General features: G+C 42.3%; 1 protein-coding gene across 2 annotated transcripts in view; it reads right to left on the bottom strand.

The window, feature by feature from the left end:
- Positions 1–23225, bottom strand: part of ZBTB20 (zinc finger and BTB domain containing 20) — a 793456-nt gene that overhangs the window by 5430 nt on the left and 764801 nt on the right. For both annotated transcript variants that reach the window (XM_060150581.1, XM_060150582.1), the window contains one exon: positions 6904–8508. In XM_060150581.1, the coding sequence (XP_060006564.1) occupies positions 6904–8508 (1605 nt within the window). The remainder of the gene's footprint in view (positions 1–6903; positions 8509–23225) is intronic.

Genomic DNA, 23225 nt, shown 5'->3' with positions numbered 1-23225 from the left:
TGGATGCTGTTACCAGGACACTTGTTTGAAACACGGTTCCCACCTGTCTCTCGCATTCTCTCGGCCTCTCCATCATCTGCTCTAGCATACACCTTCCTTCAGATGAGTATAGTGGGGGGGGGGTCAGAAAACCAAGCCTGGGTGCTTGGTGAGAGGGCAGACAGCAGAGAAGGAAGGGGCGAGCAGGGGTAGGGGAAGGTGGCTACTGGCAAGGAAGGCAGAAGGGGTCCTGGAAATTGTAAGTCCTCTGAAAGGGGAAAATCAAGACTGGAACAGAAAATGGGAAAGGTTCCATGACAAGAATGGAAGGTGCTCAGCTCGGGTCATGCAGAGCCTTCACTGGCTGGAGAGTCTGCTCTCCACCCAGAGAAGTCGAGTTGGAGCTGGGCCTTCACGACCGCCTGCCAGCCTTTCTCTCCAGTTCCAGGGATGCAGTCCTGGTACCATCTTGGACTGTGAGGCTGTCTAGGGGGGACTGCCTACTGGGGACACACTGCATTCACAGAACCTCTGTGGCTTTAGCAACAACTAAAAAGTTTTGGTGTCAAGCAGAATTTTAAAGCTCTCAGGGACCTTCACCCACATTACTTGACTTTTCTTACAACTTTATGAGGGGGTAGATGTTAACAGCCCCAGAAGATGTTCTCTCCATTAGAGTGGTAGAATAACATCCTGCAGGTCCCTCTACAAGTCAGTAATAGCTGAGAGTATGACACCAGCTGAGCCAGATATCCCCTCCTTCTCCAGTTAACAATTTCCTGCTCTCTAGATTATGCTGCAAAATGTATGATGCTGCTATAAAACATAACATGTAAGTTCCTAAATGGCTTGGGTAATTTTAAGGTATTACAGGTAAGTGCTTTCACATAAATTATGCTATTTGATTCTCAGAGCAACCATGTAAACTAAGTACTATTAAAATCTGTACCTATGTGACAAGAAACTGAGGCTTGGATTGACTACAGAATTTACCTAAAATCACTAGGTCAGAAAGTGGTAAAATCAAGGCTTTCTCACTTCAAACCTTATACTTGTTCATTACTTCACTGGCTTGATACAATTAACAGCCCAAGCTCTATATGAGGATGATCACATCACGATCTTGATCTCACTATTATTACTATATGGATGACATTGTTATGTGACTATCATCACTATATCTATTTATATAAAATTCATGGCCAAAATAGCTGAGCTTCTTAAAGTAACAAAGAAAATAATTAATCGTCCAGAGGACACTAACGGGCATTAGTGACTCTCGGGTGGGCTGTTGATACTATGATTCAGAAAAGGCCCAAATGTCTACCATTTGTTGGTGAAGAAAACACAAGTGGGAACACAGATATAATACAGTCTCTGGGTATAGAAAAAGAATAAAAGAAAAAGAAATTTAAGTCTTGCTGAGAAAATAATGCATTTATATCTAAGTCCCCTGAATTAAATTCTCCTGGAAAGCATGCTTACATATTTTCTCCTGGAAATTGAGTGAACATTCATTCACTCACTCAACAAATATTTGTTAAGCAACTACATATGCCTGTATTCATCTATGGATTTTAAAGCAAAAGTCCTAAGATTGGGTCTTAAAAGAAAGTTCTGTCTGAAGAGCACTGCCAGATAAAATACATGGCACCAGGGCTTCCCTGGTGGCGCAGTGGTTGAGAGTCCGCCTGCCGATGCAGGGGACACGGGTTCGTGCCCCAGTCCGGGAGGATCCCACATGCCGCAGAGCGGCTGGGCCAGTGAGCCATGGCTGCTGACCCTGTGCGTCCGGAGCCTGTGCTCCGCAACGGGAGAGGCCACAACAGTGAGAGGCCCGCGCACAGCAAAAAATAAAAATACATGGCACCAGATTAAATCTAAATTTCAGATAACCAATAAATACTTTTTTAGTATAACTACACCCCATATATTGAATGGGACATACTTAGACTAAAAATTATTTGTTGTTTATCCAAAAATTCAAATTTAACTGGGCATCCTGTATTTTTGTTTGCTAAATCTGGCAACCCTGTACCTGGTGATAAATAAATACCCTGAACGCCATCTTAGTCAGTTTTGTTATTATGTGTGCAACTTTGTTATACAGGGCAAAGTACGAACAGACAGAACGTGGTATCTGAAATGTGCTCAGATCCTTGGAGAAAGTACTTAATATATAAATGTGCAAAGTATTTTTGCATTATTTCTATGGAACTACATGATTAGATATCATTAGAGAAGGATTCAACTCATTCATTGATTAAATATTTCTTGAATGTTTACTATGTGTAAGGTATTATGCTGGGTATATTGAAGTATAAGATATATATTTCTTTATATATCATATATATGTAATTATATATAAAATTGTTTCTGTTTTCACAAAGTTTACATTCTAATGGGCAGGCATAGAGGCACCTACATAATGATAAGTCATTGTTATAAGTCAATGTTAAGTGCCAGAAGGGGACATTTGCCATGGAACCTTCCATATGCAAGATATTTGCTTCCCTAACATAATTTATCACTATAAAATCAAGCTGTTGTCCATAACTATGTTTTACTTTTTCCAAACACATAGGTTCTTGTGAGTGGAATTTTGGGGAACAGTGTTATGTAACAAAAGCAACCTGAAGCCATCCTCCTTCTAATCACCCAGGCCATCTAGGGAAGTGATTCCCAACTTAGTGTGAATCAGGGCTTGTTAAAACATAGATTGCTGGGTTCCCTCACCAGAGTTTCTGATTCAGGTCTGGGATAGGTTCGAGAATTTGCATGTTGCTGCTATGGGGATCACACTTTGAGAAGTACTGCTCCCACGTGATCTTTGAATTTTCCCTATTGCTTGGCTTCCACATCCACGTTCATACCCAGGCTTATCCTCCTATGTCCTCTGTCTTTTCCTTCCCTCCCATTCCTTTGACTTTTGCTTTTTCTCTTAGGAGAGGGCATAGAGGAGTCCTGCTTTGTTCCATGACAGGATGGTTTGTGTTATCTTTGCTTTTTTCCAATTCTCTTGTTTTCAAATGTGTACTTAACTCTTGTTTTTCTTCCTCACAACTTTTATGAAGCTGCAGTAAAGCGAACTTGAGAAACTCCTAGAAGAGATGAAGTCCTACCATGGTTTGTTTGGCAGTAGATAGAGTGGTTTGGTGAGAGATTTTCTTGAAAAAATCCTTAAGGGATGAAAAAAAAAGTTCATGTTATGGAGGAAGTTCAAGGGAAACCCAAGGGGTATCACATTGCTTCAGCATTTGAATTCCAGTGAAGAAGGAAACATGTCAAGAGTTTATTACTCAGAGATTGGAGATAGAGCAAAAAAACTCAATGCCTCTGGGAGTGGAGGGGGCTAAAGTAATGATGACGATTTTTTTTTTTTTAAAAAACATTAAGTAGTACTTTACCTTTTATGAAAAGCTTTCACATGCATAATACCGTTACAGCTACTCAAAAGGTGGGAAATTATTATTTCCACTTTAAACTCAAAGAAACTGAAGGTAATGAAATTAAATGACTTGCATAAGGTCACAGTTAGAGGAACCAAAACCGAACCCAGATAATCTAATTCCAGCACAGTCGTCTTTCACTATGTCCCTGCTCTAAGGTTCAGTGTTATAATCATTATGGAATATTCTCTACAACCAGAGCTTCCTTGGTTCTCTAAGGTAGAGCTTAGCTCCGAGGTGGATACGATGGACGACTTATTTGTTACAATCGCGTCCTTTCAATGAATATGTGGATCATTAACATAGAGTTAGAATTCAGGTCTCAGGATCGATTCTCTGCAGTTGTTGAAAGCAAGTATCATTTACATTAAAACTTGCAGTTGCTAACCTGCAAAGCCAGTTATCATGCATAGTGGCTGCGATGGAGAACCTGTTTCTTTCCTTTTAGCTCTGTCAAGCTACTCTTTCTTGGTAAGAGTCTTTTATGTTAGACCATAGGTAAGAATACAGAATCCATCTCTACCCTTCCAAGTATTCTAGAAAGTATCTACTTTCTAGAATCTTATTTTAGACTAACATTTGGACTTTCTGCTGGGGATTATTATCATTTCCACTGGGCTCCTGTAAAGTTGGGAGGCCCCACTTTTTTGATGTTTTCCCAAGAAACTGGAGAAAACTTTGTTTTGAAATGTCGGCCAAAGTGAATCCAGGTCCTGAATTACTTCCATATGTTCAGGCTGTCTTGCCTTTTGAAAACCTAGACTAACTGTTTCTAAACTTTGTTAGGTTATAGACTACTTCACTCAGACAAAAGTCTTGATAGAGAGATAGCCGTTCCAAACTGCCACTGCCAAATGATTCGGAGGTGAAAGGGAAGACTGTTGATTCTTTTAAATGAGGTGCTTGAGTCATATATGTACACTTATCGCTCCTGGATGTGGCCAGGTTATACACACCAACAGAAAGACCTTCAAAATTTACTGAGGAACTTCATAGTTTACTAGAGATCTGAAGGCTACCCTCTGAGCATAACTCAGATTTATAAAATGACTTTACTTGTAGCTTTTGTATCTGTGATGTCTAAATTTGCAAACCCATTGCTGGTTTTCTTATGAGCAAATCTAGTTATTTGGGTTAACCACAGAATCCTTTGGTGAATCCACTGAATAAATGTGTTTATACACCCAAAAGACACTTTTCGGTAGTATGCTAAAAATTTTATGTTCCAGATTTAAAGCCTTATTTCAATACGTGATCTAACAGAGTGTGTAAACTTTGTATCTGCTAGGTCTACTGGAAGAGATGCAAAGAAGGTGAGCAGAAATGTTCATGGATCCAAGACCAGCAAAGTCAACTTTGGCTAAGGATACACTTCCACAAATGATCTCTTTTTTTCCCCCTTAATCCTTAATTTGATGGATTTATAAGATAGCTGCTCAGAGAAGGAAAGGACATAAACTATGGGAGAGCACTCCGTAAACCATAAATTGCCACATAAATAAAAATGTTACTATTTGATTAATTTACTAAATAATGATCATACCATACCACATGGAAAATGTCCTCGATTGATCTCAGGTTATTAGATATTCACATTTACCCTAAGTAAACATAGTGACTTACTACTACTACCTGATTTTCTTCCTGAATTCAGTAGTGAGTCACTATGTTTTCTGGAGGTATGAAAACTCATCTTTAAGGATTCACATAAAGGCACATACATGGATTTATGTACTGTCCTGACTTAAGTTGAACTGCAAAGAGGGAAAATTGCATCTTAAGTAATGTTCTATTTCAGTTGCTCACTTCCGTGTTGATGTGTCTGTTGCTGTCCTTCCCTTCTATTCCCCAATTTAAATTGATCTGCTTTATGTCCTATCCCCTAGCTATTCCTGCTAGCTGACCTGAGAAACAATGTTGCTTTGAGTAACCAACTTGTTTTCATGTATTGTAATTCATGTATGTAACTTCCCCCTGACAATTTATTTGTCATTTAACAGGGACATTCTGGAACTAGAGGTTTACCTAGAGAGACGAGTGACTCTCATAATAGGAATTCCAAATATGGTGATCAACATGGGGGTAGGTATTTTCATGTACAAGAGAATCCATGTGAAATCATATCACACATGTAGTCCCTTATGTGGAGGAGTATCCGTGGAGCTCTCGCTTCTATGCCTGTCCCATTACGGAACTAGGATAGGGCTCTGGCTGGGAGGTCAGGAGATCTTAGCTCTAGGATCATGAACTCCAGGGATGAAAGACCATCTTGCCCAACTACTCGCCTGATGGATGATTGAATTGCCTGTATAACATCGCTATGAAATGATCTTCCATTCTCTCCTTGAACACCTCTAATTACAGGAACTCACTCCCTTTGGAAGTTGTCTGCCTGTCTTAGAGCAACTCTGCCTGTTAACAAACTTCCTATTTTATTTAACTGAATCTCTCTATAGCTTCCATTCATTGGTCCATTTCTACATTTTGGACCCAAACAGAACAAGCTTAAGGGATCTTCCCTCCAAACCATTTAAATAATACTAACAGTGTGAACAATAGCTACCATTTATACAGTGCTTATTATGTGCTGGAAATTGCTTTAAGAACTTCATATATATTAGTTCATTTAATCCTCAAAACAGCAGTACAAGAACGAAATATCACTACTACCCCCATTATATAGACAAGGAAACTAACGTATAGAAAGGTTAGGCAACTTTGCCAAGAGGACAAAGCGCGGTAGGCGCTTTCAATTCAAACCTAGGCACTGTTGAACACCTCTGGCACCTCAGCAATGACCCACATGCCATGGCTTCACGTTCCTTTCCATCTTACTCATACTCCTCTGAGTGTGCCCCAGTGAGTCTACTGTCCTTTCAAAAGGGAGTACACAGAACTGACTGTGGTATCTAGATGTGGAAAATAGAGAACAAGCACTAGAAAACAGAGCAAGTCTATCAGTCCTCCTCATTTCAGGGACCATAAACGCAGCCTCCGCTTGCATCAGCCTTGTTGTGGCCTCCTCAAGCTGATGCTTCATATAAAACTTACTACAGACTAAAACCCTCATCCCTGCTCTGCCTACATGACTTTGTCTGTAACACAAGGTGACTGGAGTATATGATCTCCAAGGACTTTTCCAGTTCTAACCATCCAGGATCAAAAACATATTTCAAAGTTCAGTGAAGTTAAGGAATGTTGTGCCTGCAAATTCTGTATTAGGTTTTCTCATTTGGCCCTTTTCCACAAAGGGTTTCTGTGACTTTGTCTTTCTGTGACAGGGCACTTGGTTCCTGTGATGGGGGCATAGTCGGGGCTTCTAGAAGATGGTTTACAATGGGGTCTTCCTTAAAATCTGAAAGATGACTCTGTACCTTCCCTTGCATCTGCTGCCCTGCCCCCCCCTTCCCCGGCCCCCTCAGCCCCTCCCCCTGCTGCCAGCTCTCCGGGGGCGGGGGGGGGGGGCTGCGCTCACCTGTGTGTACGAACATGTGCTTGACGTAGTTCTGTTTGGCGGTGAAAGTCTTGTTGCAGAGAGTGCACTCATAAGGCTTTTTTTCGCCCTGCCCACTGGCTGTGCTGTGGCCGGCGGATGGGGCCAGGGGCTGTGGCGCTGGCAGCTGTGCAGTAAAGGTTGACAGGCCGGGCTGGGACACTGTCACAAACTGGGTCTGCTGGCCTGCCAAGGGCTGTGGCAGGCTGAAGAGGAAAGGCTTGGGGCCGCTGCCCGCGGGCTGGGTGGTGAAGAGGGCCGGCAGGTAGGTGTTGCCGGCTGTGCCAATGACCTGTGTGTTGCTGGTTAAGGTCAGAGGCATCCTCAAGTTGCTGGTGAGGGTTTCCGTCTGGCGTAAGTAGAGCTGGGTGCTTGGCAGTGGCTGCGCGATGGACGTGTTGACCGCAGGCTGCTGCAGGGCGCTCTTGTCGGAGCTGTTGCTTACGGCGATCACCGTGCTGTCCAGCTCCACCTCGTTGCTTCTTTCCGGGGACGAGGCACCGGTCTCTAGCTGGTGCGGCTGCGGGGCGCCCTCAGCCGGGGCTTCCGCAGCCTGCTCAGGTTGGGAGGATTCGGCCTGGCCGTCCCGCGCCGCCCCAGGCCCGAACTGCTGCTCCACGGAGTCGGGTTCGGTGCCTATGGAGGAGCTGACGCCCGAGTCGAAGCTTTCGCCCTTGGGTTCACTCTCGGTGCCCTCGGCCTGGTCGGTGTCTTCCGTACACTCCTCGGACTCGTTGCGCTCCAGGATCTGCACCCTTTGCTGCCCGTAGTAGTCGTAGTCGTCCTCCATCTCCTGCTTGATGTGGATGTTGCCCACCAGGGTCTGGATGCGCACCGGCCGGGGCTGTTTGCGGCAGTGCGTGGTCTCGGGGGTGGTGGACAGGTATCGCTCCATCTGCTGTGAGCGCTCGTGGATGCGCGTGATCCAGCTGGGGTCTTCCATATGGTGGTCGCGGGGCAGGCCGAGCGCCGTCTCGTGGTGGCTGACCACCGCACCGCTGTAGAAGGAGCGCTCGCCGCTGCCGTTCTGCATGGAGCATGCATAGAGCGCCGAGTAGATCCTGTCCACGCTGTGCTGCGGGTGGCTCTGCAGGTAGCCTGATTCGGTGTCGCTGCTCTGGCCCGAGGTGCCCGACTCGGGAGTGCCCCGTGGCGTGTCCTGGCCCGAGTCCTGGATCCCCGGGAACACATCGCCCACGTTCTGCGACACGATGCGCGTGCACTCATCGATGACCGTTTTGATCTGCAGGATGCTGGCGGCCGTCAGGATCTGCAGGGCTTCCGACTGCGAGACGCGCAGCACGCCACTGTACATGAAGTCAATGAGCTTTTGCACCGACTGCACGGACACCACGGACGGGATCTCAATGTCGCTGTAGCCCAGCAGCAGCTTGTCCTGGAAGAAGGGGCTGCCGGCTGCCAGCACGCAGCGGTGTGCGCGCAGCATGCTCCCGTGGATGCGCACCGTCACGTCACAGAAGTGGCCACGGTTGCGCTGCTCGTTGAGGGTCTCGAGCACGGAATTGCTGAAGTTGTGAAGGTTGATGCTGTGAATGCGCTCGGTCATCCCCTTGCAACTGATGTCACCTGCACGGCAAGAGAGACACAAGACAGGGCGTGGGTCAGAGCTAGCTGACTGCATCCCTAAAATCTAGGCCTCAGGTGGGCAATACTCATGGGCCCTAGAATCACTCCCCCCTGCCGCCTTGCAGACACAAGCGGGCTCTGTGGCTTTGCACAAGGGTCAACTTGTGGGTGTGATGTCCTATGGGAACAAGGCCTTGAATTTTGTTCCAGCAGTGCTCCAGCTATTTTGGTGTATTGAATCCATTTTAACCCCGTGGACCTTCAGCCAGGGCTGTCAGTTGAAGCAGAGCAGCCTAAAACACAGATGAGTCATTGCCTGCTATACTACAACTTCAGCAAAGAGGGACTGAAAGGCAAATGCAAGACTTGTTCTCATGAAACTCTGCCTCCACTTTAGGCTTAAGCAGGCCCTTTAAGAAAGCTTACATTTTCCTTAACTTCTCAAAATTTCTTACTGTATTCATAGACAGCAAAAATACTTATAGTTAAATTCCTTTCCTATTAATTTATACGGCACATTCCCCAAATCCATACGAGGTATGCAAAAATTCTTGGAAAATTCAACCCACTCTAAGATATCCACCCAACAGCTGCCACCATGTTTTCCAGTTGAGGGACAGGCTCTAGAATGCAATCTGCTGGCTAAAGGGGCACTTGCCCACTGCTTTCTGTATCTACGCATTTTTCTCAACATCTCTGACAACCTGTTTGAGTACTTTCTAGGGTGGCTGTCTGTGATGTGGTGGTTGTCTGAATTTTCTGAGGCTTACTGAAGAAGAAATGTTAAACAGGTCAAAGATGGCAGTGTTGACCTGGGAGACTGGAGTACACTAGGTGACCACATTTGCCATTCAAACTGGGCACTTTTGAGAGTGAAAGGGAGCACTGTTGAAAATTAGGTCAGGACAGCAGGAGTAAGCCCTGAGTGGGATGTACGATCACCCGGAAATTGGGTGCTCTCTGTGCTTGATAGAGGGAGGTATCAAACAGCTCCCAGTAGGAAGGCAGCAGTCAGCTACGTGGAGGATGTGGATAGCCTGACCTATTGCCACTCATATATCCCAGGCTGTGCAGGCAAGGGATAATATTGGTAACATCTAGACCCCAGATTGAGAAGGATAACAGGTGTCTATAACACTGAGTTTTAGGGCTTTTCTATTTTTCTACTTTACCTCTCTAAAGAATCCCTCTCTCCAAACCATTCTTCAGATTCCCCATTCTTGCCTTCACAACTGAACGATCAGCTTGAGGGAGGCCAAGTAAGTAGGCTTTCAAAACCAGGTGACCCAAGTATGGATTGTTGGCTGTGACCCAGATCCTTATATCTTGTTAGAAGTAACCCAGAGGTAATGGCCTACACACAGAGGAATGTCCACCTCCTCACTTTCTTTCTCCTCTGTCCTAGGAGAGAGGGCCAGCTCAGGGAAGTCTGAGCTCAACTAGATTTTCTACCTTGCTACGCCCTACCTCCTCATGCTGTCTGAGTTCAGTGGATATGACCTCATTCTTATATACTAATTCATTTCCTTTGCTCTCAACTTTACATTTAGTCAGCCTCACATATATCCACTTAACTTAGTAAATGCCTATGGGCTCTATGTTCTCTTTCAGTGATATGATTTGTGCAAAGTTTTACATAAAAGAATTCCTTCTCATTTCGACTTCCATTAGGTCTGTTAGGTGCCTAAAATATTTCATTAGGCTACTGTTTCTATTTTTTTTATTTTATATAAAACAAATTGTCTTTGTCAGGGTAAGGAATCATGATGAATCCTCTATAGCTGTGTTAATACAAAACATGGCACCAGAGGAAGGGCCCAATAACCTAGGAAGGAAAATTCAGGAAATCAGTCAACAGACCAAATTCCAACATCTTGCTGAGTCCCTGATGTATGTGTACTGCGATAATAACAAGAGCAAACACTTTTCAAGAGCTTACTATGTGTCAAGTTCTAACTACTTTATGTATATTATTTCATTGAATCCTCACAACAACCTATGATGTCGGTAGTATTATTATCCCCATACCTCAGATGAGGAAACTGAGGCCACAGAAATTAGGAAATCCACTCAAGGCCATGTAGGCAATTGGTGGTTGAGCTGGCATTTGAACCCAGGCGGTCTGGTTCTAGAGTTCACACTCTTATCTGCTTCACTGTATTGCATTCTTTGCCCCTGAATGAAGTCTGGCCCTTAGGTGTCCACTGTCTGCTGTAAAGCTGTGTGAAAATGTTTTTCCAGTATTCTCTCCAGCTACCTCTATACCTATCCATAAATTAGTATGATGTTCATGTTTCTAGGCCTTGGGACATCAACATAGCCTCAGTCATCTAGTAAAGAATACTTTTTTGAAGTTTATAAATGGAACAGTGCAAGAGATAAAAGTGAGGCCTGGCACTAAAATGTAGAGTTTTCTATATACAGTTTTACTATCACCAAGATCTCCATCATTTAAGTAAAATGGTAAGTACTAAAACTGGTTGAGTCTCTGATAAAATCACCATCTCTGAGTAGGATGGGCTTATTAAAAATTTTTTTCCACACAGGTGAAAACACTCTTGAAACACACAATTGCTCATAGCACCACTTGCAGCTATATCACTAGAGTTATCATATATCACAAAGAGTTGTCTTCTTTCTGATAATTCTGGGAAGAAGCTCAATCACAATTATCATAATAATTAATAACCATGTAGCGTTTTACAGTGTACAAACTCTTTCACATGTATCATCTCATTTACTCCTTATAACAATCCTATATGTTTTCAGGACAGGTCCTATTATTACTATTTGATGTAAGAGGAAGTCGAGGCTTTCAAAGTATCTAAATGACTTGCCCATTGTTTTACACAGCTAGTAAGTGGCAGGGGTGGGATTAGAACCCATGCCCCTTGATACTCTTTTTATCACATGATACTGGATTGCTGATGAATGAAACTTGCATTGCCCAAAGACTGAGGGCCATCCTAATTCTCAGGACGTAGAAGAAAAGATAAAGACGCTGAAAGTGATGATGGAGGTTGCTTTAGAGTTGGAAATGGTCAACAACAAGAGCTATCATTACACATATTCATACATACACACACACACACACACACACACACACACACACACACAGAGAGTCTCAAGAAGAAAATTCAAACTGCTTGTTGGATTGAACTGGTCAATTCTATCTAAATAATCAGGTAACCCTATGGAGATAATCACAACAAAAAGTGCTAAATATTCTGAGTTCCGGTTATTGCAGTAATGTTGTTACCAACTTCATTAGAAACCACAGAGACAAACTCAAACCTGCACACATATACAACTTGACCTGACTAGCCTAGCTGGATTTTTGTAGACACAATTTTTAAATGTTTCTCCGAGAGCACTGGTCCTGTACTGCAGTGAGCAGCCGTGAAAGGCTGAATCGTTTTGCTGATATGTGTACAGATGTGATGGGGGACCCTGCCGGTCCATTCAAGCATGCCTCGTCCCTCCAGCACACAATGCTGAAGCAAGTCCTTTCCCAGGCTTTCTTTCATTTTTAACACTAACACAGTGGGAAAAAGTTTCTGCCACGGCAAGGCAATGTCCAGGCTTTTGTGAAACAGGTCCTTTTCATCCAGTGGGCATTAATGTATAGATTCCAACGGAATAAATCTGAAATACTCTACTGTAGAAGATTTGTTCCCCATTGAAAACAAACCTTGATTAGATGGTTATTCAGAGACTGTATAGGAAGGAATGGTGTGAAAATGTTAACTCCATTCTTTCTTAGATTGGCACTGAATAGGCAATTGGGCTATTCAAAAAAAAACAAAAACAAAAAAAACCCCTCATCTACAAAACCATACAACTTTACAAAGATTTTGTGTGTCTGGGGATGCCACGTTACCCTCCCCTCCCAAAAAAACCCCACAGTGGTGTGAACAAAGAACTGATGGGGCAAAATGAAAAAAGTGATAAAAATAGTTCTCTGTGTGTTTTAAAATAGTAACCTACCTTCTCTCCACTAGAGTAAAAATGTAGAGTCAGCCTGTGATGGCATTCACCAGAACACACAAGGAATTCTGCTCTTGAAAGTGATCATGTATTCTAAGTGATCGTGTTCTGTGAGTGAGCACAGTATGGAGGAGGCTGAGGCGGGAGTGAGTACTCGAGGGGTATTCTGCTTGTGGTGAAATAGCTGATGCAGGGCCTGGCTCTCTGTGCTGTAGGAACCCAGGCCCTGCCTGTCCCTGAAACGGCGGGTGTCCAGGGATAGGACTTAGCATGAGAATAAAAAAGCTGCCTGTGCACAAGGGAAAAGGAACAAGAAAGGAAACAGCAGGCAATACAATCTCTTTTAATTAGGTGTGAAATCCAGTCCTTTCTCAGCCCGGATATATAAAATGAGACTAGTGCAAGGGTGAGGTGTTGTAGAGGGAGATGGGAATTGGAAGTCTCTGTGGCTTGGAAAAAAACACCAGCTCTCAAATTAAAACCGAGATGAATTTTGGTCAAGTCAACAGGCCGAAGTCAAATGTCAGGGCTGAATAGCCCTTGAGCTTTCAATCTGGGCCACCAGGCTCACGTGCGCTAAGTGGGTCAGCACATGAAATAGGGCCAGGTGGCCAGGCCTCCACAAGCCAGCCTCTTATCACACCCTCTCCCAGATTGTGCTTTGATAGCATGCTGAAGTTGCTCTTTGCTATATCAGGTGATTAGTGATGATGTTAAACTCTCACATTTTGGTGCTACCTACCAAGCTGGTCCCACTGGGAGAGAGCCAGTTCTTGCTGGAGAAAGCTGGAATGCATGTGGCAACTCAGGCCTCTTCCTCCCCAAATCGACATCTGTTGCCCTGCCAGGGGCAAGACCTCAGTCATGTATATACTTCACCTGTGTGTCGAGGGGATACCTGCTGAGCCTCTGCACCACAGGAGGTTAGGGGTTGCTTGCTCACAGGTTCTATCATCTACAGCAGATGGTCCTGCATGTCCCTACCCCCTCATTCTATCTCACTGGCATCTCCACCGTCTTTGGAGGGTGGCTCTGGGGAAATCACTTATGCAAGTGAAAGGTGGTAGGCAGACCAAGACCTCTTTCTCCTACTGTGGCTCCATACACCTAGCATATCCCAGCTCTCATTGCCCCTGCAGGCGAACTACGGGAAGGTCATCAGCTTACAACAAGGAGAGGTGCGCTGCTTTACTTCTACATTCCTGGTGATAAGGGGGATGCTTTGGGCCATCTCCCAGTGAGAGTTCTCCCTTACCTTCCAGGTTGTCTTAAGCCTGCGCTACAGGAACCATTAGCGATTTCATCATTTTCTTTTTTTTTTTATCATCAGTAACAGAATTCTTCTCCTAAAACATAAATCAATTCTTCAACTTTCAGAAATTTAACTTTCAAACATATTTTCAGGAATACACGACCAATGAAAGTTGGGAGCACCCTGTATGTACTTTTATAGTCACTGCTTATTATTTCAGGTAGACAGAGATATTAAAATTACTAACACTTTTCTATTAAGGATCTCAATATTATGGTTGGGTATGTCTTTTATATTACTTGAATTTTCATTCATATATGTAATTCATACATTTAATGAAATTTCATCCATTCTGGAGCACATTTTAAGTATTTAAAGGTCCTTAAGAAGCATATGTAGTGGTATCTATCTATCTATCTATATCTATATCTATCTATCTATCTATCTATCTATCTATCTATCTATCTATATACAATACAGTACTACTCAGACATAAAAAAGAAGAAAATTTTGCCATTTGCAGTAACGTGGATGGACTTGGAGGGCATTATGTTAAGTGAAATAAGTCAGACAGAGAAAGATAAATATAGTATGATATCACTTATATGTGGAATCTAAAAAATACAACAAGCTAGTGAATGTAACAGAAAAGAAGCAGATTCACAGATATAGAGAACAAACTAGTGGTTACCAGTGGGGGGGAGGGGCAATGTAGGGTGTGGAGGAGTGGAAGGTACAAACTATTGGATGTAAGATAGGCTCAAGGATGTATTGTACAACACAGGGAATATAGCCAGTATTTTGTAATAACTGTAAATGGAAATCAACTTTTAAATATTTTATAAAAAATTATTTCAAAATGTGTATTACATATATGTATTTCATATACTTATATAATTGTAAACTCAATAAAGGGACCAGTGTCAGCATTATAGTTGTATGAATAAATGAGTTTTGTGACAAATAAACATTAAAATTTTACTTGAAAGAGTAAAAAAGTATTAGGCGACATCTTAGCAACTATATAGGACCTATGGTATGCTTTTCTATGTAAAATTTATCCTCGACCTCATTCAATTCCTTATTTTACTTCTACTCTGATTTCTTTTTTATAGCTATAGATAAATATATTTTCCTATTTATTAATGTATTGAATATTCTTTCAAGCCAACTTAAATCCTTTTAGCTATGAGGTGAGGATATTATCAAACAATTAATCAACAAATAATTGTACATCAACTTTATGGAACCAATTCTAAACATAAGTTAACACTTCATTTTGGGGTATTATCAAGCCCCATACTTTATGAATTTATATACTTTGAGCATCTGATTCCAGTGGACTAAAACACTGAAAGTTCAAACACCTTTACTCTCTTACAGTACAGCTTGTGAAACGTAAGTTTTAAGGCTGTGAACAAAGGCATTGGATAGCTATAATCCTAGACGACATTCTGAAAGACACCTATGCCCTCATTCCAAAGCTGAAATGAAATGGCTTCTTCTTGAAGAGGGAGGACCTGCTGGGACTAAGGAGAAAAATCAATGAAATCTGAGGTTGATGCCTTTAAATCCTCTTATATTGTAAACCTTTTGAGACACCTTTTAGGAGTTTGATTTTTTTTTTTTCCTAAAGCTCTTTCCTTACAAATTTAGCTGCTGCCCTATTGTAACCTTTTCCTTTGTTCACTAAATCTAGGGAACAAAAACACAGAGATACTGCATCTGTGGGTGGGATAAAAAAATGAACAAAATGATCTACTTAAATTCACAAAGGATGCAGTTTGAACTTGCTTTGGATAGGCCTTAAAGAAGGGCCCATATATTCAAATGCACAGTTAATAAATTAGGTCCTTTATTTTTCTTGAGAAGAAACTATACACTTAAACAGTGTTTATATAAAAACAAGCATCTTTTTGGGCTTCCCTGGTGCCACAGTGGTTAAGAATCCCCCTGCCAATGCAGGGGACACGGGTTCAAGCCCTGGTCCGGGAAGATCCCACGTGCTGCAGAGCAACTAAACCTGTGAGCCACCACTGAGCCTGTGCTCTAGAGCCCGTGAGCCACAACTACGGAAGCCCGTGTGCCTGGAGCCCGTGCTGCGCAACAAGAGAAGCCACTGCAATGAGAAGCCTGCACACTGCAAAGAAGAGTAGCCCCCGCTCGCCACAACTAAGGAAAGCCCACACGCAGCAACAAAACCCTATGCAGCCAAAAAAAAAAAAACCCAACCAAACAAAAAAAACAAGCGTCTTTTTACTTACTAACCTGTTCACCTTTTTGATCTCTGCATCATCATATACTTATTTTTTAAAGGAAAAACAAAATTTTAACTTCAGTGAGTTCAAAGATCCAGCATAACTCCCAGGAATGGCATTCTTTTGGAAAATATCATCAACTGGTGATGAAGTATAGTTAGGTAAGAAATTAGGGCTTCCCTGGTGGTGCAGTGGTTGAGAGTCCGCCTGCTGATGCAGGGGACACAGGTTCATGCCCCGGTGCGGGAAGATCCCACAGGCTGTGGAGCGGCTGGGCCCGTGAGCCATGGCCACTGAGCCTGCGTGTCCGGAGCCTGTGCTCCGCAACGGGAGAGGCCACAACAGTGAGAGGCCCGCGTACCGCAAAAAAAAAAAAAAAAAAAAATTAATTTTTTGACCTTGGGAAAACTTTTGTCTGAACTTCAATAAGTGAGAAAACAGAACCCTATAGTGTCATTTTAAAAAAGCTTTTTGACTAATCACGGAGCTTCCCAATTCACAGAACCTCCTCTGTAGCTTACTGTTCTGAAACTGCTTTTGAAGCATATCTTCAGATTCATGCTCAAATGATCTCTTTGCTTGTGTCTCCCTGGAAAAAAATAAGTTGCTTCCGTTGTGACAGCTGGTTTTTAAGCATAGCTGTTTGTTGGTAGGAGGGGGCTAAACTCTTTCTCTATAGAAAGTGTGGACTTGAGCCATGATAGACTGTAGATACCTACTGAGGAATGAAGGCCTTCTATCTCAAAGTAACAAGGAAAAGCCAAGGTAAAAGGTAAATTTGTTTTGCTGGATGACTGGTTAAGATAGAAGCACAGAGGTGATTTGATGTGGGCCAGTTTAAGAAAGTAGCAGAAACTACAACTCAACAGCCCACCTAGGGTGATCCGTTATAGAAGCAGGCACAGGATTTCCTTAAGAAAAAATAAGATGTAAGTTCCTTTTTGGCTCATGCTGAGATGAAGAAGAGTCTAAATAATTGTTGTCAGAACTTAAAACCTTGGGAAGCCCTGGTAAGTAAATGAAGTAGAAGGCATACTTTGTAATTATTCTCATTAGGAGTAAGGTATTGTATTTTTATTTTATTTTTAGTATATTCTTGATGTATTCTCTTATATAGTATTTTATTATGTTATTTACATATTACAGGAAAAAAGATATTAAGCTGTAAGAGTCTTCTATTGCTCTAGGTAACATTCTAATTATCTTGACTTACTTCACCAATTTGATCTTATTTTCTCAATTTTCCCCAAATAAAATCTCTGCATTAATCTAAGAAGTTGGACATTTTGCCATCTCTTGATGTATTGCATTCATTCTTAGTTCTCTTCTCCTGCTGAATTTGTCCTGAGTTCTGAGATTCTTGTGCTTTCTCTACTTTACCAAATCTTATGTACCATTTGAGAACCCTATTCAAAGTTCTTCTTTCTCTGTGGAGCCTTCTTTGATTACTGAACTCCATTCTGAGTTTTCTCTTTAACTAGTTCCCACTGATGTGTGAGGTAGTAAACTGAAACATTAATTTCTGGTTTTCCCCCATGGAATTAGAAGACTTTCATAATAATAAGGCGATTGAGAAAGACCAAACCTTCCATACCATTCTGGGCTCCCTTACTCCAGGGACCTGTGACTTTAGAACCCAAATCAGAAGTTAAGCCCTAAAAACAAAGGTCCAAGACAGAAGGCTTTGTTTTTTTGAATCTAGGTCCTCTATGGGGAATTAAGCTGGGCCCTTTCTGGGTGAGGTGGGGGACACGGGTGCTTTGGAGTTAGACTGAGGTGGCCTGACAGAGGAGAAAAAGAATCAACTTCTCCTCAAATGAGAAAGGTGCCAAGGTTTGAGGTCTCTGCCTGTACACGACTCCAGCTGGGGTGATTGCTTGGCACACTTTTGGAGGCTGGACATAGAAAGACACCCAGTTGAGAGGAACAGTGATGCTCTTGGGCTGGGCCCTTGCTCAACAGAGAGGACCATTGTGAAGTGTGTGTCTAAACCCAACTAACACAGTAGTACCGGGCAGTCAGATGTACCAGCCAAAATGGCATCTTTGTCAGGTAGACAAGTAATGTTGATGATGAAGACCATTAAAGACTAAGGATCTGACTGATCCCTAGATTTTATGAGTCTTGTATAAGTCTAGGGAGGGGAAGGGAGCCTTAAAACTTGACAAAATTTCTTGCTAACTTAGTGATAGAGGCCTTGGGTTTAATTTTCTATAGAGAAATAAGGAAATGTTTCTTGTACCTGAATGTTGTAGGATAGGTCTGAACTTTCTAACAGTCCTTAACAGTATATTATTGATTATTGTGCCTTTCCATTTTTCTGCATTTGTGCCCACCTTATCTCTATAAGAAGACTCCCAGCTTCCCGAAGGCTAGCACCTTGCCTTGTTATAAGTACAACTACCATCACAAATGATCAGATCCCTCACGCTGCCCAGCACACTTCTTTCCGCTGAGGGGGTCTTGTCTGAGGGCTTACTTGCTCAGCTCTCCACCACACATCACAAACATGCCAACAACAGGTAGGCACCCTGTGGCCCCTGAGGGTGCACCTTTCCTCTGAGCTATGTCTGCATGATGTAATCCCAGGGATCTTTGTGCCCCTGCAGTTCTGGGTAATGCTCTTCACCCTGTCCTTTATCACCGTACCCCCTCTCATCAGGGAAGTTCAGTGTTCAGTATGAATTCAAGGTCTAAGGCAATTGGTTTTTTTATGTGTTCACTGCATTTCCCACAATCTGTGCTCCTTCATTTGTGATTTCTGACACATGCCATACTGTTCCATCTCTTTGGTTCCATTTCCCCCAAGAGACAGCTCATTGGGTCCTCCTGTCATCAGAAAATTCAGTGGAATCTTGCCACTCAAAGTGAGAAGAGACAGCCAATCTGTGATGTGATATAAAAGTGATCAGGCCAAACTCCAGGCACTCTTGCCTAACTTAGTGAAGGTAAACTGCTCGGTAACAGATGTTACAGTGATTATCTATCAATCAGCTTTGATAATGGGTATTTATATTTGCATAAACAGTGTCAGGGATTGTTTAGAATATTTTCACTTGGTGGCCACTGGGTGTCCTCATTTACAAAGTAAATATGCAATATTTAGTGTGGGTCACCAGAGATGATAAAAAGACACTAGTTTTCTCTTTGGCCTTTCACATACTGGATATGAACTTATTGCTGAACTCACAACCAGGTCACATATTAGTACTATTTAAAAAGGTTCAGGTCAACTGTTAAAGTTTATAATCAAAAGTAACTTCTGCAGATTCCAGACATGAATTTACAAGGCTGCTTCCTCAGTCAGGGGGACTGTGATCCTGCTATTAGAATGAAGGCGTACTCATTTGAAAATTGGCATGGGACTCCGGCTATCTGCTGAGAGAGTCAGGAGAGAGGGGCAGAGATGGTCTTAATTTATTCTTGAAAGAAAAGAGAACACCAAATATCTCCATGGGATATTTGTTAAATTCTGTTTTTATCTCAACTTTTCTGAAAACCAATTAAAAATAATAATGAGAAATAAAATACGTCCTTTGCTTGGGAAACCTGAAGTAATGTGAAAAATAGTACAATAAGCTGTGTCATATAATGGTTATCAATCATTTCCTATTTAAAGACAAAGAATTAAGTTATTCCTTTGTGGACCAATTATCCCACGTGTAAAAGAAAGAAGCTTGTGTTTCACAAGGATGCTATAGGACAAATAAAATAGAATCTGAAAGCCTATAGGGCTCCTAAGAAGAGAAACAGTATACAAGATAGATTTAAGGCATTACTAATCTTCTAATTAAGGGTGAGTCACAGTTGTGTGACTTGTTCCTGATGGCAGACAGGAGTCAAGGCCAGAGCTCACGCAGCAACAAATATTTACTGTTTCGACCACACCAAGGCACTGCGTGTGACATACTTCTGGGCAATCACTTTGTGTTCCCTAAAGTGATTTTTGCATGCTTGGGATTGTCAATGTTTTTAAATTTATATTACATATATCTCTGATGAGATTATTTCCTTGCATGGCCAAAAGGATTTGTTTCCCCACCTTGCAAATTCTCAAACTTGAGATAGAGAACTACTACTGAATATATAACAATACTTGCCTTCAACTAGCTAACCTTTTTCAAAAGCAAAGTTAACTGTAATTTTTTTTCACTAGTGTATATCCCCAGATTAATAACTATTTGCTGGCATGTCATTTCAGTATATAAATTAGCAATATGATTCTGTGCCATAACCAACAATTTATACAGATAATATCAGGGAAACTAGGAAGATCCGACAGCTAGTCACTGCCTTGCAGAGATGCTCTCTGGTCTTACTTGGCTTTGCTTAACAGCCTTTACTGCTTTTAAAGGACCACCCACCCAGGCCTCTAGTACAGCCATCTGTAACTCTTAATCAACTGTTTAAATCTGCAACAGTGCACAACAGCCAGGTCACTTTCACCCTGAGAGTCTACTAAAGGATCGCCAGGTATTCAGAGCGTATGGAGAAATGTCTCATTTCTTCTAAGATCCTTAAATTCCTGGGATCTATAGCATTTTCTAGCCCTTTAATTAGTAGATTCATTTCTGAACTACTGTAACCCTAAGACACATATCTGCAGAGCCCTCCTGATTGTGTTTTAAGCTACGCCTTTCTCCTTTCAGTCTCCTCAGTTTGCTCCTTTAATTTCACTTTGAGTACTTCTCGAGGCTCGGTGACTGAGCTCCACACAGTGCAGGTCTTATCTGATGTGCCGGCGCCTGGTGTGGTCTAAGACACACTGGCGTTTTGTTCTTGAAGTATGGGACTGATGTTCTGAAACCTAGACTCCAACGCAAAGGAGATCATTAGCCCGTTTTGAGTGTCTCTCTTCTTCCCGCCTGGTCTCCTCCTACCCTCCCGGATACTTCCTTAGTCCTGTGCACTGGCAGCAGATGGCAACCATATTCCAAGGCTGAGTATGTACAAAAACGTGCTATGGGGAACAGAGTGGCTTCAAAGTTAGCTTTCTATTCAAGTGGGATGGCGGGGACTTCTGGAGGCGTGAACTCATCTCTCATTCATTTAATCCTCCATGTGTTCATCCAGGAATTTGTTTTTTGACACATCTTTCTACTGTCCAGCTAGTGGAGGGAGGGTGGGTGGGAAGCCCTCTCTGGAAGGCCCTTCCAGCATGAGGGCCCCAGGATTCTACGCCAACTTCTTGTTTCCCTGGGCCAGCTCTGCCTGCTGCAGATCACATCATGCCCTTCCCGTGAGAGGGGCTTGGGAGCACTGCGTGTGGAGTGGATTTCTCAAGAACTGTCTCCTTGCTAGACTGACAGTCACACGCTGTCCTTCCTAGGCAAAGCTTTTTCACCTGGGAAAAGGGTGAAGCAAGGAGGAGGCTGTGGGGTTGCAGAAACCTCTGCAGGATGGCACAGTAATGGGAAGTGGGAGTGGGAAAACCTTTCCTTTTTGTTGTTTCAAGGTTTGCTGGAACTTTCCCCTAATCATCTGTTTGAGCATCTTGAAAATAAGTGTCTATTTGCATGATATCTATCAAAAACAGGCACCAGATTATTCTACAAAGTCGACCTTAACCCTGCCATATTGCTACTAGAATCAAAACATGTAGCAGCCTACATCCAACAGAAAGGGATTCTCTTTTCCCAGCATAAAAACCAGAGGGTATCTGTGATACACTTTGTTTTGTAGGTCTGCTGAATGAAAACAATTAGGTAAAAAATCAGTAACTCTACTTTTACAAACTGGAGCGATGCTCACAGACACACTATGCTCTCGCTTTTGCTCAGTTCTCCCTACCACGTTCACTCATTTATTCATTCAATAAGTATTTGCTGAGCACCTACTCTGGCTTAACACTTCTCTGCTAGGTGCTAAGAGTTCAGCAGTGAACAAGGTAGAGTTTATGCCCTTACAAATTCTTCCACCTGGCCAAAATAAGCACTTAATAATTTAACTGCTAGAATATTCCTCGAGGAACAGGAATAATTAATTTGTCTTACCTAGTATTTCTTCTGACTCTTTCTCAAACATGTTTCTTGAAGGTCCAGACTCCTTTAACCAAGAAGTTCTGTCTTAAAACTCTCTCTATTGTTATATTCATTCCTTTCTTGGCTACAATGTTGGGAGTTCAGATTGCAACGGCTACATTTTTTTTTTTTTTTTTTTTTGGTGGGATAGCAACCCTGAGGATCCTTACTTTTCAAGCTACACATATATTTTCTCTGTAAATATTGTTATCATCTAATTTGTGTCTTTGGATTCTGCTGATTAGCCATCAACATGTGATTTAAGGAATACAGCATATGAGATGTAGAAATCATAACTCAGTAAGTTATTATTTTAAAGCTCTGACTTGGGATTTCTACGGACTTGCACACAATCTAGTTAAGCACTTGATCTGCGACTCTTACTAAAAGCCTTATAGCTCAAGTTCCATACCCGTGTGTCTCTGGAATTCTATACTCAGCAGCAAAAGTGCTCCAGAGTTGAGAGAAGCAAATGTCTGAAATTATCTACAAGCATTACCCCAAACTATGTAGGCATCACAGGACAGGAAAGGCTCACTAGGTACAATCAGCCAACAGGTCTTACTGAATTTCTTAAGATTATGTTTTTTTGCCAACTACTGCGAACTGCTTCAGAATGGAAGAAGGTAAGTGAGCTGAGTGATTAAAAGAATCCTCCTCAGCAGTGAAACACATTTACTCTTGCAACTTTACTTCTATTTTGATTTATCTCAAAACACTCTGAAGCCACCAGGCAGACTGTCTTTCAAAACAGGTAAAAGATGCATTACTCTAGTTGTAAGTGCGTCATTTTGGAAGGGGCTGTCCGATGTGGCAGCACAGCAGTTTGCCCATTCTCAGGACCTGATGTTTTGGCCTCTTCAGGTATCAGGGCTGGAAGATGGACAGTGAGAGGATGCCTAAGGGTGCACAATAGAGGCACGCACAGGTTCCACAATGCATTCTGAGGTCAGACAAATCCACTCTCCGTAATCTGAAAATCTCTCATTGATTAGAATGTACTTGAGACAAATAGGAACTTAATAGGTTAACACTATACTATAATGTAAATAATACCCTAACCTTCCCTATACCAAGAAGAAAACATTCCGAAAGTTTTTTTTTTTTTTAAACTTCTCGGAACCACAGTTTCCTTATCTGTAAAATGGGGTGTTTTGTAAGAATGATATAATGTATTTGACAAAAAGTAGATACTTAGTA

This window comes from Lagenorhynchus albirostris, chromosome 5 (genome assembly GCF_949774975.1).
Source record: "Lagenorhynchus albirostris chromosome 5, mLagAlb1.1, whole genome shotgun sequence".
Lineage (NCBI taxonomy): Eukaryota > Metazoa > Chordata > Mammalia > Artiodactyla > Delphinidae > Lagenorhynchus > Lagenorhynchus albirostris.
The sequence above is the reverse complement of the archived record's forward strand: the minus strand, read 5'-3'. Positions and strand labels throughout refer to the sequence as shown.